General features: G+C 36.2%; 3 protein-coding genes across 3 annotated transcripts; 2 read left to right on the top strand and 1 right to left on the bottom strand.

The window, feature by feature from the left end:
• Positions 1–733: 733 nt before the first annotated feature.
• Positions 734–2,766, top strand: ptges3l (prostaglandin E synthase 3 like). Its single transcript, XM_065242746.1, has 7 exons — positions 734–892; positions 1,074–1,187; positions 1,447–1,513; positions 1,688–1,786; positions 1,913–2,002; positions 2,154–2,213; positions 2,311–2,766. Exons 1-7 carry the CDS (start codon positions 864–866, stop codon positions 2,317–2,319), a joined length of 468 nt encoding a protein of 155 aa, XP_065098818.1. The 5' UTR covers positions 734–863; the 3' UTR covers positions 2,320–2,766.
• Positions 2,767–4,820: 2,054 nt separating this feature from the next.
• g6pc1a.1 (glucose-6-phosphatase catalytic subunit 1a, tandem duplicate 1) lies at positions 4,821–9,811 on the bottom strand. The gene is made up of 6 exons (XM_065242752.2): positions 9,379–9,811; positions 8,808–9,186; positions 7,620–7,729; positions 7,110–7,215; positions 6,858–6,973; positions 4,821–6,785 (listed from the first exon to the last, which is right to left on the bottom strand). Exons 2-6 carry the CDS (start codon positions 9,023–9,025, stop codon positions 6,277–6,279), a joined length of 1,059 nt encoding a protein of 352 aa, XP_065098824.1. The 5' UTR covers positions 9,026–9,186; positions 9,379–9,811; the 3' UTR covers positions 4,821–6,276.
• Positions 9,812–11,185: 1,374 nt separating this feature from the next.
• Positions 11,186–13,340, top strand: g6pc1a.2 (glucose-6-phosphatase catalytic subunit 1a, tandem duplicate 2). The gene is made up of 5 exons (XM_065242750.2): positions 11,186–11,497; positions 11,584–11,693; positions 11,813–11,924; positions 12,019–12,134; positions 12,486–13,340. Exons 1-5 carry the CDS (start codon positions 11,268–11,270, stop codon positions 12,986–12,988), a joined length of 1,071 nt encoding a protein of 356 aa, XP_065098822.1. The 5' UTR covers positions 11,186–11,267; the 3' UTR covers positions 12,989–13,340.
• The last annotated feature ends 1,649 nt before the right edge of the window (positions 13,341–14,989 follow it).

A 14,989-nucleotide genomic window follows, 5' to 3' on the forward strand; every position in this document is an offset into this window, starting at 1 on the left:
TACTTTTTACAAAATGCATTTAGCAAATATTTAAAATATATTTTTGGCCAGAGAGTTTTTTCCGTATGGGTTATTTCTGTTATTATGCAGGGATAATGTTAAATATTACATTTACAGTCATTATAAAACCTAAAATTAAATAAAGTATGAACGCATTAAGCACACTAACACACTGTTGTGTTCAGTAGCCTATAATATAATGTTATAGAATTAATTTGCATTGTTTTGATTATTTTATTTAGGCATAAATTGCTTCTGTAGCTGACAGAGTTTCGTAACACACAAGCTGATCAAACGTACCTTTAATATATTAAGTTGTTTTGGATAAATGCATCTGCATTATACCCCACTAACCACATAACCGACCTGTATATCACCAGACCCTGTAAAAAATTGACAGATAACAGACAGACTGGTAATACTGTACTTTGTAATATATTTTTTGGTTCATGAATACATTGTGTGTCAGGTTGGTAACTCAACTAATTACCCAAACTTTATTTAAATTGAGTTAGACTTTGGGATGTTTCAGACTGTTCATGATTTGGTCTGCTGTTCCTCTGATCTCTTAAAACCTCAAAATTCTCACCCCACCTTCTGTGTGTGTGCTGGTCTGGGTGAGAGAAGAAAACAGTGATTTACTCGAGTGTTCTAGCACATTTAAATGAGAAGTGTGGGGGGTTGATATGTCACAGCAGCTGATACCATCCATCCTAAAAATAGCGAGGCAGTCAGTCACTCTCCAAACCAACCAACCACACTGAGTTTCCTCCATTCAGTTCTGACTTCTCTAAGAGTAAAGAGACCACATTAGCTAAAAACCTCTGAAAACATTTAGCACATCAACTCTACAAAACATCAAGATGCCAAAGATTGTTCGACCGGAGAACTGGTAGGTTTAATCCTAACTGATTATTTAAAACGATAGAAGCCACATGCTTGTGTTTCAAAATGGCACATGTGATTTTTTTTAAAGTAAAAACATTAAGCTTAGAATACTTGGTTTATTCATTGAATTAGACACTCATCCAAGGTTTAATTTTATATGTGAAACACTCTTTTATTATCTAAAGCCAACCTGCTAAAACACTGTGGTACGACCGGAAAAAATATCTCACCATCAACTTTGTGGTTCAAAACCCAAAAGATGTGCAAGTAGATGTCCAGGACACAAAGATCATTCTCAGGTGAGAAAATAAGATTTCATAATCATATCATGTTTTTATTTTGAAATATTATTTGAAATCTTACATAAGATAAATCAATAAGACAATGATATTAAATAGAAAGCTATAGTTACTATTCTAAAAGTCTTCTGCTTCTCAGATTTCTTCCACAAGTCTGTATTTTTGTTGTGAGTGAATGAGTGAACTCATTTGCTTCATCTAAACTCGAGTAGTTCTTCTTAGCACATGTGTTCAATAATAATCTTGTATTATGTTTCAGCTGTAAAGATGTGGATGACAACAATATCTACAATGAGATTGAATTTTATGACAAAGTATTGAAGTCTGTAAGTATTGCATCATTTGTTTTTTCGATTTGAAATCTGAAGAGAGAAAGAGCAATTGATCAAAGATGTGTTTTCTAAAAACAATTTCACAGATCCTAATAAGTGTTAAACATCTAGTCATTATATTTTATTCTGTGGCTTTGTTGAGTAATTCTGTGACTAATCTGCTTTGAGGATTCGAGAGAGAAGGTTCTGGATCGTACTATTAATGTGATGATAAGGAAGTATAAAGAAAATGTGGCATGGCCGAGACTTCAGAAAGACACAGCTAAGGTATCTGAACCACACTGATCTCACTTGGACATACACAGTTCTGTTTCAACACCATTTTACATGATAGCCTACATTAATCTGTCCGTCTGTCTGTCTGTCTGCCCATCCATTATTGTGCCCTTGCAGCCAGCATGGCTGTTAGTTGACTTTGATAACTGGCGAGATTGGGAAAATGAGGAGGAAGATGGTATGGCAGAATATGAGCAGTACATTGATGTAAGTGTCTTTATAGTCTTTTTGTGAATGAATACGCCTGTTATTATATCACTCAAACAATGATGCAGATCTTTGTAATATATATGTTATTATATCATCATAATAAATTAATACGTATTAATATAATAATAATTATTATTTTGAAATCCAGATGATTAATGATGTTAAACAGAAAGGTGAACCTCCTGCCATGGATGACCTGGACGATCTTGTAAGTGTCTAAAACAATATTAGATATTTCTGCATTATATTGCTATTTCAGTTCAGATGTAATTGTACAATACATTTGTTTACATTGTTTTTCATAGAGCGACTGAGTTTTACATCGGCTCTCAAGCAGAACCTTTACAGTTCAGTTTCTGGATGTCTACAGTAAAGATGTTACACGTTGCCCAACAAGCAACCACATTGACAAGAAACAAATGTTGACTTTTAGTAAATGTTTGCTTTTGTTTGATCAGTGAGTTTGTTAGTATTGGTGTAAAATATCCTTTATATTTGATATGTAAGGTCATGTTTAATTTACAAGTTTTATTTCTGTTATGTTCACATTTTAGCAAAATGTTTAATGTTTGGGGTCAATATAACAAACATAATAGGAGGGTTAAACAAATCTCCTTTCCTTGTGAGAAATAACATCAAATGTGTATTTTTTTCTATTCATGCCTTTAAAAAAGATATAATCCAGGAGACGTATGATTGTTAATTTATTGTCATATGTTTTATAAAGTGTTTTTCTACATTAAAGGTTGTAAAGATTGTCAGTGTAATAGTTTAATATGTCTATGCGGATATTCAAGGTTATTTTTTTAACACTTCAGCCAATTAACATGCATCAACATCATTGCAAACAGACGATACTAAATGTTTTCTCAGAGTTAACATCTCATTTCTCAGGCATTTTTTCAATTACCTTTAAACAACCAATGTTGTATTAAGTTATACACACAGGTGTCCTGCAGAGTAAATCTCATCTTGTTAAATATGTATCACTAATGATTGACCTCAAGGTCTCAAAATGTATTTTGTCCCTATTTTAAATAGTAATAATAAGAATAGTTTACATTTTATTAAATCATATTACAAACTTAAATTGTGAATTGTGTGGCAAGAATGTATTAATTCTTAAATTAATAATTCTTCATTTGACTTAATTGAGCTAAATCAATGCAAGGGGCCATTGCATATAAGTGCTAAAAGAGGAAATCTACAATAATTTGAGGTATAATCCTAAAATATTATTAATTTAAAAATGTAATTGTTTATTGCTTAAAATTAATGCAAGACAGCTAGACAGAATAAATCATAAGGGCTCACTCAGCTTTTATAACCTGTGTAAACCCAGCAGGTCTGTTTATAGTTGCTATACATTAACAATAGTGGCTCAACTCTTCTGATGTACTGTAGTTGTGCCATCTTTATACGTGAGTCGAGCTCTCTCTCTCTCTCTCTCTCTCTCTCTCTCTCTCTCTCTCTCTCTCTCTCTCTCTCCATAGACGCAATGCATTTTATACTGTACAAACTGTATATTGTATTCCCTTAACCTACCCCAGTCCCTAACCTCAACTGTCACAAAACCTCCTGGCAGTCTTTGATCTAAAAGTACCATTTGCTATGTCTTTTAGGCCGTTCAGCTTACGGGGAGACACTTCCTCTGTTTATAGCATAATAAACATGTCATTACACACACGCGCACGTGCGCGCGCACACACACAGGCATAAAGTCGATGAAAATTTGTTGAATAGTATATTACAATGTTCTTATTAGGAATGTATATGATTGACAAGCTTATCCTGATGATTTATCTTTTAAAGATGTTTTTTTTATTTAAAAAAAATTACAATACATTGCTGCAAATCAAAATGGCTTTACAAGTCAACTTACTATTTTAAAATTTTGCTAAATAAGTGGTTTAAGGTAGCAAACTAGCTAGCAAACTAAATGTAAGGTAGCACACTATTTTACAGTGCATACATAACATGCAAAACTTATTTATTTTTTATAACCATTGTTGATGATGGGTGGAGTTTGACTTGCCTTGACTTAAAATTTAACAATTTCAGCACATGTTTATACAGACAAAAGTTTCTGTTTAACTACACTTAGAATTACATAATAGCTTGCAGAGTCCAGATGCTTAAAAAATTGTGATGAAACAACTTACTTTACCTTTCGTATTAAAATCACTTTAATAAGTAAAGTAAATCTTTATTTCATCAGTTAATGTGGATACTTTTAATCAAGTACAGCCAGTATGCATACTTGAAGTGAAGTATAATTTCTCAGTACTTCAGGGGTATAGATCAGTGCTCTGTTGCGCACGTTCAATGTGTAACCTTCAATGAGGAGTGACAAACATTGATAAGCTTGTTTGTGCAGTCTGTGATGTAATAAGCCATTTTTTGCTGAACTGATTCTCCAGCGTACAACCGCATAAACAAAATGTTCTGCTCTTTGGCCTCCTATATCGTCACATAACCCTTATGGGGAGCAAACTGTACAAGAGCATGTTAAGCATGTACAAAAGAGAGTTCAAGAAAACTAAGCAAAGCTGGTTAATATTTAATGCCCAGGATAAAGATTCTTCTGTGTCAAAAGGTTTTGCACAAACCAATGGGAAAGGAAAGAGAAACTATTTTATGTAAAGCAAGTACTTTAATTGCAGTGCATTATATTTTTTTCCGCCAATACAGTAATTTGCTGCACATGACCTTGCAACCTGTCAAAACTATACACAGATTCTGAAACAATACATTGATTTATACCATGTATACATTGATATATATATACATGAAAAGAATTTTTTTTTTGGGGGGGGGGGGGGGGGCAAATTTCTTTGAAAAGACAGTATTTTATAAAAGTATCAGACATTGTCTATTTTAATACAATCAATACTGATATTTAGCTCCAGTATTAATCTTATAAGATCTACTGTACATTATCTTCAGACACATCTGAATAGTCTGACCAAAAGCGTGGGTTAAACAAACAAAAAGCAAACAAATCAGATTTAATATGCCATCATATAAAATGTATCATATACAATTTCTCAAGAAGTTTATGGTAGAAGAATTTACATGTGTGTTTGTGTACAATAGTGAGTTTGGGAAATACTATAGGTTCTATAAGTGGCTTTGATATGAATGATGGTGACGGGACTAGTCAGCAGATCTATGTACAAAACATGTGTTTATTATACCTGATGTTCAGAGCATGACTGAAGGACCTTTGAACACCTCATCTGAATGAACACTATATTTAATGAATGGAGCAGCCTTCATTAAAACCATTCACAAGATACTCAGGGAAGAACATGAATAATGCTTACCAACAATATGATGTTTTCTTATTTGTAATAAGTTTTGAATAAAAGCTAAATAAATGTAAAAAAAAACATACGGGAAAAAATACAGCAATTTCAAAGGTACAGTGCTTATTGGATAGAATAATAAAACAATCAGACTTTTAAACTTTCACTTTCAGTTGTTGATGTGGTACTTTACTTTACTGATTGGTAATAACTGGGCAATGTAATGGTAATATTATTTTTAAAACACATATCACAATATATTACTGTGCAATATCCAGACAATTACAGTGCAGTTACCAAAAAATAACAATGTAAATTGCGTTGATTTTAATGTAAAATGGTAATAACTGTATTGAATATGTACTTACTGAAATAATAAATGTTTTACTCATTTTAAAGTAATATTTCAGTAATTACACCAGCCTGGTAGTGTTATAAGGGAGTAAAATGTTGGTAAGTACACATTTTATTTTTAAAGATTATGGCATAACAACACAGTGATCAGAGAAACTAACCAAGTCATTGTAGTAGTTAAATTCTAAAATGTAAAGTTTTATCTGTTACTACCTGTTGATGATAAACGGTGGTTCCTAATAATGTTACACAAGACTGATTTTCTTTAATATATTACAAGACAGTCATGTTTTCCATGGACATGCTGTGCATATTTGTACAATAAATTGTTTTGGCACTTTGGTTGGCTCACCACCTGATGTTCAGACTGGTTCCTGAAGCAAATCCAGTGGAGAACCACGGACATAGAAAATGAAACCATTTATAAACATCAAGCAGAGTTTTATCAACAGGAGGAATAATAGTTTTGTAGAAACCGGAGAAATCTGAGTGCATGACAGCAGTGCTACTGAACCACTGAACATTTGCATGAATGGTCCCAATGCAAAACTACACCCCTCAACTATTTATCATTCAGCGTGTTTTTGATGCACCAGTTTGAACATCACATTAAATGTCTTTTTCATGTTTACCTCTATACAAAATCCAAGACATTGCAGCAGGAACGAGTGCAGTGGGCAACACAAGTGCAGCAGCGCTCTTGCAGAATGACAGAAAGTAGAAAAGTAAATGGTTGTTTGAGGAAAACGTCACAGAGTCTAGGAGCTGCAGCAGTACCAAAGAAATGCAAATACATCCTGACCTGAAGAGAGCGCTGTTGTTGTTTCTCTTGCTTTCGCTGTGGCATGACAAGTGAAGGCCGAGTCCCAGACCAAACAGGGTGCCCATGTTTCTCAGCAGGCTGGCAAAGGGTGTGGTGTCCATGAGGACCCAGTCTGGATTGACACACCACTTCTGAGCTTTCTCCAGCGTCCACAGGAGATCCACACCAAGAACCTTCAGGAGAACATAGAAGCCCACAGCGAACGACAGGAGGAACAGAGTGCTGTTGAAGTATTTCTTCAAACTGGCACTGTAGATCCACTGCTGTCTGGAGAAGATTTCTGCCACAATAATACCTGTGAGGAAAAGAGCAACGGCTCTAAGAAGATCTGCAAGCAATTTATACGGTTCATAAAGAAGATATCTACCTGACATAACTCCACTGATAACTTGGTGTGGGAAATGGGCTGCCAGATAAACTCTAGACATGCAGACCAATAACTCCACAAAACCCAACAATGTCCAGAGCATCAACTGTAAAAGCCTGAGAACAGACATCGGTGTCAGATGTAATCGGTTAAAACAACACAACATTGTTTACAGTACACATACATCTCATTCACACATGATTTAAAAGGCAAGAAGTTGGAATTTAGAGATCTGAATGTCCCATGTCTCACCTGTAGTGTAAAGCAGGTGTTTTTCTGTCTGAAGCGATGGAAAGTAACGCAGTGACCATCACATACCCGACTCCTGCAGAGCCCATAGCGTGACCTGATGGGCTTCCTGAAATAAAACAAGCAGATGTGTATTATCTAAATACATAACAAACACCTCAATAATGTCAAACCAAAGACAGTGCAGAAAGTGAATGTTATCTGGTGCCCTTTTTTTTCTGTAGACACCAAATCAAAATGCTAAAACATGGCAACCAGTGCCAGATGCCCACACACATACAGTTCCAATAAATTAGGTTAAGAATGAATGGAGACCTGGCAGCAGTACAGTATGTGTAATATTACTATAAGTGATATGATTATTATATAAGGACGACCCTTGAACTTCACCAGAATGATAACCAGGAATATTAGTTTGAAATTTGATAAGACTAAAGAGTTGCACAGTTAGAGCAACAATTATACATAGGATAATTTAACCACAATTAAATATTAGGAATAATAAGAATATACCTGGTCCAGTTTCACATGTGATGGGAAATTGCTTCAGTTCAGGATGTTTGACAGGACCATAAAACATGGTCTCATGGACCCACCAGTACGGCCGCTCACCAGATAACACCCTGCCAATGTCAAAGCCTGTTATTATATAAAGTTCATTGAAATATTTTCTATTTAATCCTAAAAACAGTCATTTAATTACTTTTCTTAAGTATTTGCTACAACTTATGGAAACCACTATAACTTATGTACTACAACTTGTTTTTACAAGAATCAGATGTACAGTACCAGTTTAATGTGTTTGTAATGTGCAGTTCATTACATTGAGAAAGTGCACTCTAACAAATGTGCTAAACAAATGTGTTAAATCAATTTTACTTAACATGACTGAATGTTAAACCAAGCTTGGTCAGGCTTTAGCCTTGTTTAGATCATATCATTTTGTTTATGTAAATGAGGAAAAGCCATGTCTCTTTCAGGTTAAATATGGTGTACCGCAGGGATCAGTTCTAGGGCCTGTCCTTTTCTCATTAAAAATGTTATCCCTAGGAGACTTTATCAGAAAACATAGCATCAGTTTTCATTGCTATGCAGATGATACCCATCTCCTCACACCCTAGCGAAACCCACCAGTTTTCTAAGCTAACAGGCTGTATTAGCGACATCAGTAACTGTAAGGCAAATAACTTAATTATGCTAAACTCCAATAAGACACAGATACTTATTATTGAACTGAATCGCTCCAACCAAAATATGTCAGAGTATAATTTGTCCATAGATGGCTGCACTGTTGTGCCATCTTCCACAGTGAAGAACTTGGGTGTGATGTTCAACAGCAATCTATATATCGACAGTCATATCTCCAATGTCTGCCGCAAAGCATTATTCCATCTTAGAAATATCTCAAAAATACCACTTATTTTTAACCCCTTGGGGGTCAGCTGACATTAGCTTAACTTCGAACAATGTTACATTACATATATGTTACATTATTACTCCACTCACTAGTTTTAATCTTAGCTGCTACTTGGTTGTCCTATGATTTTTCTGTTTTCTGTTTCTGTTTTTTGCTGCTTTGGAACAATGAAACAATTTTGAAAAGTGCTATATAAATAAAATTTTATTGAAAATAAACTGTATTGAATCAACCCTACTGTAGGTCATTACATTTTAAATCTCATGTTAACAAGAGCTTCTCACCACTTCAGGACGAGGTTCAGCCAGTCTCCCACCACAGCCACCCAGATGAGTTTAATGCCCACATCTCTCCTCAGATGAAACCAAAGAGGAAAAAACACAAAGAAGGTGGTGTGGAGATCTGCCACGGAGGAGACCCTATGAAACAGATTGTTATAGTCTCCGTGCTCTGTTTGCAGATGGACAGCGATGTTCACACCCCAGCTGTGAAGCAGATCCATGTCTGCAGACTGAGATCAGGTCGACTGGACGTTGTCAGGCTTCGTCTTTCTCCTGGAGCCCAGTTTTTTGCTCTGAATGGACTTTATTCAAGGCTAGATGTGGTTTTGTTTACATGCCCACTGGAGAACTCACATTTCCTGACCTTTCACCTGTGATGACACTGATGGGGCAAACAGTGATGAAATAACAAGCGGACACACCGATTGGTTTGTCGTCAGATGTGTCCGCTGTGATGTCACCTTTCATGAAATCTAAGAGTGACACGTTTAATGCAAATGACACAGTTTGACTAGATCTGTCCAGTCTGTGACTGATCTTTAATCATAAGATGAAAATGGACAGAAGAACAAACCTCATTGATTTACTGATTGTCCTCCTCCGATCTCTGGACTTGTTTTGTTTTTTTCTAATCCAGAATATCTCATGGGATTACTGCACATGTGATGCTGCATGACTCTTTTAAACAACAGTTGTATTTCTTTGTACTCGAGGCAATGAACCGAAGATCTCAACACCGGACTGTAATAGAAACACGAGAGTGAGCTTTTTATATTGGGAAAGTGAAGTGAGGTGGAGACAATTAGTAGGTACTTTTAGGAATTTTCAGTCAAAGTCCACTATCCTGGCAGTAGTTTTGTGTAGGTCTATTTATGTAACTCACGTACATGTAAACAATGAGATCTATAATGAATCAGAGATTTCTTAAGTAAATAGTGATATGATCCCTGTTGTTGTATCTTTTTCCTTTGAACAGGACGCTTCTGAACTGTTTGCACTGGTTCTGCAAAACTGAATAATGACGTAGGCTCTAAGATTGATCATTGAGAAGAGTGTTGATTGTTTTGGACGCCAAGAAAGACTGATGTTTTTACTTTACCCCCCCCCCCCCCACCACACCCTCAAACACTTTTTTAATTTGAAAATATTTACAATAAGGTTGATCGAACAATTAACAATAATTGTACACTGAAAGCCCTAATATTGTTTGTACCTAAAAAGTCAAGTAATCTAAACATTACTTAAAAAATTAGCATTTTGGATCCACAACTTAAAGGGACACTCCACTTTTTATGAAAATATGCTAATTTTCCAGCTCCTCTAGAGTTAAGCATTAAGATTTTTATCGTTTTGGAATGCATTCAGCTGATCTCTGGGTCTGGCGGTACCATTTTTAGCATAGCTTAGCATTTTCCATTGAATCTGATTAGACCATTAGCATTGCGCTAAAAAAAATAACCAAAGAGTTTCGATATTTTTCCTATTTAAAACTTGACTCTTCTGTACATCGTGTATTAAGATAGAAAAAATAATAAAAAGTTGCGATTTTCTAGGCAGATAAGGTTAGGAACTATAATCTCATTCTGGCGTAACAATCAGGGACTTTGCTGCCGTAACATGGCTGCAGGAGGCGTAATGATATAATGCACTGCCCGAAAATAGTCCCCTTGGTAACTTTCAATAACAGGGGACTATTTTTGCCTCCTGCACAATACTGGGCTTGAATGGACACCAAAATGGTAAAAATCAAATGTTTAACTATAGGGAACTGGAAAATGAGCATATTTTCAAAAAAGGTGGAGTGTCCCTTTAACAATCTAGTAAACTTATTAACTTACAAAAACCACAAACTTAAAAATTCAATAGCAATTAAAAAAATTTAATTAACTCAAAATTATAATACCCATTAGCCATTTCGCTTAAACACTTTGAATTATTTATATATATATTTATAATATACAGTAAAATAACTGTATTACTATAATGAGAATGTAATGAGAAATTTCACCTAAAAAATGATATCTAAACAATGAGCGTCCTTAACACATTATATTCATTATGAATGCATAATTATTTTTGAGACTGATGTGTTGTTGTGAGATTTATCAATCAGCTATAGTTCTATAAGCACTGAAACACATTTGATTTCTAAAAACTATATTAAGCTGCAGTAAAGAGTGAAGTCACAATAGTTCAGTGATTCAATGCAGCGTTCGTTCTCGACTGAACTTGTTTGTGTGTTATCTGCTGGACAAACACTCTCTTAACTCTGACGCTTGAGGTTTTTTTCTGTTCTCCTCTGTGTTTTATTACACATGTACTCAGAGTTCAAAGATCGATCTGTCCATGCGTTGTGGTGGTGGGCCTGTGAGTATAAAAGCAGAAGTGGACAGTGAAGAATAATCACTCTTGAAAAGCTCCTCAAGCGAAGACGTTTTTACCTAGCTTAGATATTTAGTAAATATGGACGATGTGATGGACTCACTACATGGCTTCGGTGTGAGCAGCACGCAATATCTGCAAACCCATTACAAAGATGCTCAGGGCTGGTTTCTCTTCATCTCCTTCGCAGCAGACCTGAGGAACACCTTCTTCATCTTCTTCCCCATCTGGTTTCACCTGAAAGAATCAGTGGGCATTAAACTCATCTGGGTGGCTGTTATTGGAGATTGGTTCAATCTGGTCTTCAAATGGTAAATACAGTTCTTTAAAACTTGTTCATTACCGAAGAAATACTGGATTTCTTTTAAATCACACATATATCATGTGGTTTTTGAAGGATCTTGTTTGGTGAACGTCCATATTGGTGGGTCCATGAGACTTCATACTACATGAACAGTTCTGCTCCTCACATCGAGCAGTACCCCATGACCTGTGAGACTGGACCAGGTACGTAAAACATGCCCACGCACACGCACACGCACACGCACACACACACTATAGTTCACTTTAAATCTTCTCATCCTGCATCATGAAGACTTTTATCACTCACTCACTTTCTAATGCAGGTAGTCCATCCGGTCACGCTATGGGTGCTGCTGGTGTTTATTATGCGCTGGTCACCTCCATCCTGGCCATAGCACTGAGCAAAGAGAAGAAATCATCATCATCTAAGAGCCTGTAAGTGAAAAGCATGAAATGACATCATACTGTATGTGATTGAATCATTTCAAATTTAAATTGCCATATCACAAAACTATCTTGTTTTATTCAGGTACTTGCGTTCATCACTCTGGACGATCTTCTGGACAGTCCAGGTCTGTGTGTGTCTCTCTCGTGTCTTCATCGCAGCTCATTTTCCACATCAAGTCATCGCTGGCGTCATTACAGGTCAGTATCAAACATAATCAGATGTTTTTCATCATTTATTCACTGCTGTGCTCCAAACCTGTAGCTCAAAATACCCCACATAAAGTTTATCATAGCATGTTAAAATCCACTTTGTAGGTGTGAGCAAAAAATGTTTTGTGGGGTGTGTCCTTTTAAATGCAAATGAGCTGATAATATGCAAACACTGATCCCCATAATAGTGGTTTCTTGAAATTGAATTGAAAGTTGTGCTGTCAATCCAAATCCTGTTTATCCAAAGCAATATTTGATAAAATTGTGTGGGGCTTGAACCTACCATGAATGCATAAAATCTAATTGAGGTTGTAAAATGATTTCTTCTTGTTTGTAAAGGCATGATTGTTGCCGAGGCCTTTAACAGACAGCAGTGGATCTACAGCGCCAGTCTGAAGCAATACTTCAACACTACTTTGTTCCTCTTGTCGTTCGCTGTGGGCTTCTATGTTCTCCTAAGGATTCTGGGTGTGGATCTCCTGTGGACTCTGGAGAAAGCTCAGAAGTGGTGCATCAATCCAGCCTGGGTCCACATGGACAGCACGCCCTTCGCCAGCCTGCTGAGAAACATGGGCACCCTGTTCGGTCTGGGGCTCGGCCTTCACTCGCCGCTCTACACAGAGAGCAAGAAGATCATCGGCACTCGGCTCAGGATCGCCTGTATCATCTCGTCTCTGTTCCTGCTACACCTGTTTGACTCCATTAAACCTCCAACACACACAGCTGCTCTCTTCTACCTTCTGTCTTTCTGCAAAAGCGCCACGGTTCCTCTGGCCACCGTCAGTATCATCCCATACTGTGTGTCCGGAGCTCTCGCTTTACAAAGCAAAAAACTGATTTAAGCTGAGTCAGACTAGTTTTCCATGGATCATCCCATCAGTCTGAGGAACAATGCCAACATGAACAACTCCTGTTTCTGATGACTACATGAAGCGCTGTTTTCTGTCGCTCAGGATGATGTTGTGCGATATGAAAATTGCGTTTTTATATCTAAGATCCTTTGGGTCTAAAAGAGAAAATCTTGTATTTGACAAAATAGGTTCTTTTTTGAGAACTGAAAGAATATAAATCTGTAAGAGGACAAATTCTGTTCCCTGTATGTGTATTGACTTTTAATGTTTTTTGTTTGTTTCTGTAATATTCTATTTTTTTGAAAATTCTTTAGTTATTTTTAATAAAACACTGAAAATATAACTTGTTCGATGTCATTTCTCTTATTAAAAACTCTTCAACATACATTAATGAGGAAGTCAAAACTTTAATGAGATAGTAAATACCCTAAACTCTATAATCAATGCATTTTAATCTCATTTTACTTGTAATGACCACTGAGACCAAACAAACTTTGAGGCAATCACATTCACAAAGACCAGTAAACTTTGAGGTATGGTTTCACAGATAGGGCTGTCCTAGTCCCAGACTAAAATCCATATTTTAGCTGTTTTATTTTAAAAACATCTTGCACTGACATATTTTAAAGAAACACGCCCAGATTTTGGGAATTTAGCTTTTTCACCGTATCCCCCAGAGTTAGCTAAGTCCACCCATACCTATCTCAACTCCGTGCGTGCTGTTACTCTGTCTGACGCAGCCCCCGCTAGCTTAGCTTAGCACAAAGACTGGAAGTGAATGGCTTCAGCTATCATACTGCTCCCAATAAGTGACAAAATAACATTTTCCTATTTATGTGTTGTGATTTGTATAGTCACACCGTGTACAAATAACAAGGTCATATGAGACGCAGCCATCTTTTTACAGTATACATACTGGGAACTATATTCTCATAAGGCGAAGCACTGATACTTGGGCGGAGTGATTTGCTCGCAGCACCCGAGAAGCCCCTGGTGAGGAGCAGAGAGTTCGGTCAGAGTTGTGCAAATCAATCCGCCCATGTAGCAGTGCTTCATCTTCTGAGAATATAGTTCCCAGTATGTATACTGTTAAAAGATAGTTGTGTCTCATATGACCTTGTTATTTGTACACGGTGTGACTATACAAATCACAACACATAGGAAAATGTTATTTTGTCACTTATTGGGAGAAGTATGATAGCTGAAGCCATTCACTTCCAGTCTTTGTGCTAAGCTAAGCTAGCGGGGGCTGCGTCAGACAGAGTTACAGCACGCACGGAGATGAGAAAGGTATGGATGGTGACATCTAAATTCCCAAAATCTGGGCGTGTTCCTTTAACACATACAGAGGATAAAATTAATAAATATTGATCACGTCACCATTCTTCTCAGTTAGCATATTTCTAAAGGTGCTATTGACATAAAATTTTCATCAGATGTTGGTATCAACCCACACTGTAAAAAATTATTTGCTGCCTTAATTTTTTGTTTAATCAACTCACTATTATTTATCTTGACAAAAGATGAGATGCTTCAACTTGTAAAATGAAGTTGACATATTTCAACTATATTATATTAACTACACTAAGTTAAAACAACTCATCTCTAGTGAAGATAAACAATAGGAAGTTAAAATGACTTGAAAATCGGAGTTGATTAAAAACAAAAAATTAAGGCAGCAAGATTTTATTACAGTGCATGCAATCCACACATGCAAATAAATCAAACTAGATGTCCATAAATTAATTTATGTGTAATAATGTAAAATGATAGTATTGGGGACCCGAAGAAAAAGAACTGCAAAATGGCATGGAAAGCCAAGACAGTAATAAAAAAAAAGCAATCCTGTCCCTTTTCAGTGCAAATAATAGCAGCTCGTTCAGTCCCAACTGATGACCTATAAAACAGTGTCTCACCCACTGTATCATTGCCATTGTTTTGTATCAAGATGCACACCAGTACTGTTTTTTCTAAAGCTTGTTTGTAAAAACT

This window comes from Paramisgurnus dabryanus, chromosome 1 (assembly GCF_030506205.2).
Source record: "Paramisgurnus dabryanus chromosome 1, PD_genome_1.1, whole genome shotgun sequence".
Classification (NCBI taxonomy): domain Eukaryota; kingdom Metazoa; phylum Chordata; class Actinopteri; order Cypriniformes; family Cobitidae; genus Paramisgurnus; species Paramisgurnus dabryanus.

What these genes read in the sequence shown, in the direction of transcription:
- ptges3l (XM_065242746.1), top strand. Translation starts at nt 864, where the DNA reads ATGCCAAAGATTGTTCGACCGGAGAACTG. An exon ending in GACACAAAGATCATTCTCAG is followed by an intron (nt 1,188 to 1,446) that starts GTGAGAAAATAA and finishes ATTATGTTTCAG; the next exon opens with CTGTAAAGATGTGGATGACA. An exon ending in TTCAGAAAGACACAGCTAAG is followed by an intron (nt 1,787 to 1,912) that starts GTATCTGAACCA and finishes GTGCCCTTGCAG; the next exon opens with CCAGCATGGCTGTTAGTTGA.
- g6pc1a.1 (XM_065242752.2), bottom strand. Translation starts at nt 9,025, where the DNA reads ATGGATCTGCTTCACAGCTGGGGTGTGAACATCGCTGTCCATCTGCAA. An exon ending in ACACCTGCTTTACACTACAG is followed by an intron (nt 6,974 to 7,109) that starts GTGAGACATGGG and finishes GTCTGTTCTCAG; the next exon opens with GCTTTTACAGTTGATGCTCT. An exon ending in TATCAGTGGAGTTATGTCAG is followed by an intron (nt 6,786 to 6,857) that starts GTAGATATCTTC and finishes TTTTCCTCACAG; the next exon opens with GTATTATTGTGGCAGAAATC.
- g6pc1a.2 (XM_065242750.2), top strand. Translation starts at nt 11,268, where the DNA reads ATGGACGATGTGATGGACTCACTACATGGCTTCGGTGTGAGCAGCACG. An exon ending in TTCAATCTGGTCTTCAAATG is followed by an intron (nt 11,498 to 11,583) that starts GTAAATACAGTT and finishes TGGTTTTTGAAG; the next exon opens with GATCTTGTTTGGTGAACGTC. An exon ending in TCATCATCATCTAAGAGCCT is followed by an intron (nt 11,925 to 12,018) that starts GTAAGTGAAAAG and finishes TGTTTTATTCAG; the next exon opens with GTACTTGCGTTCATCACTCT.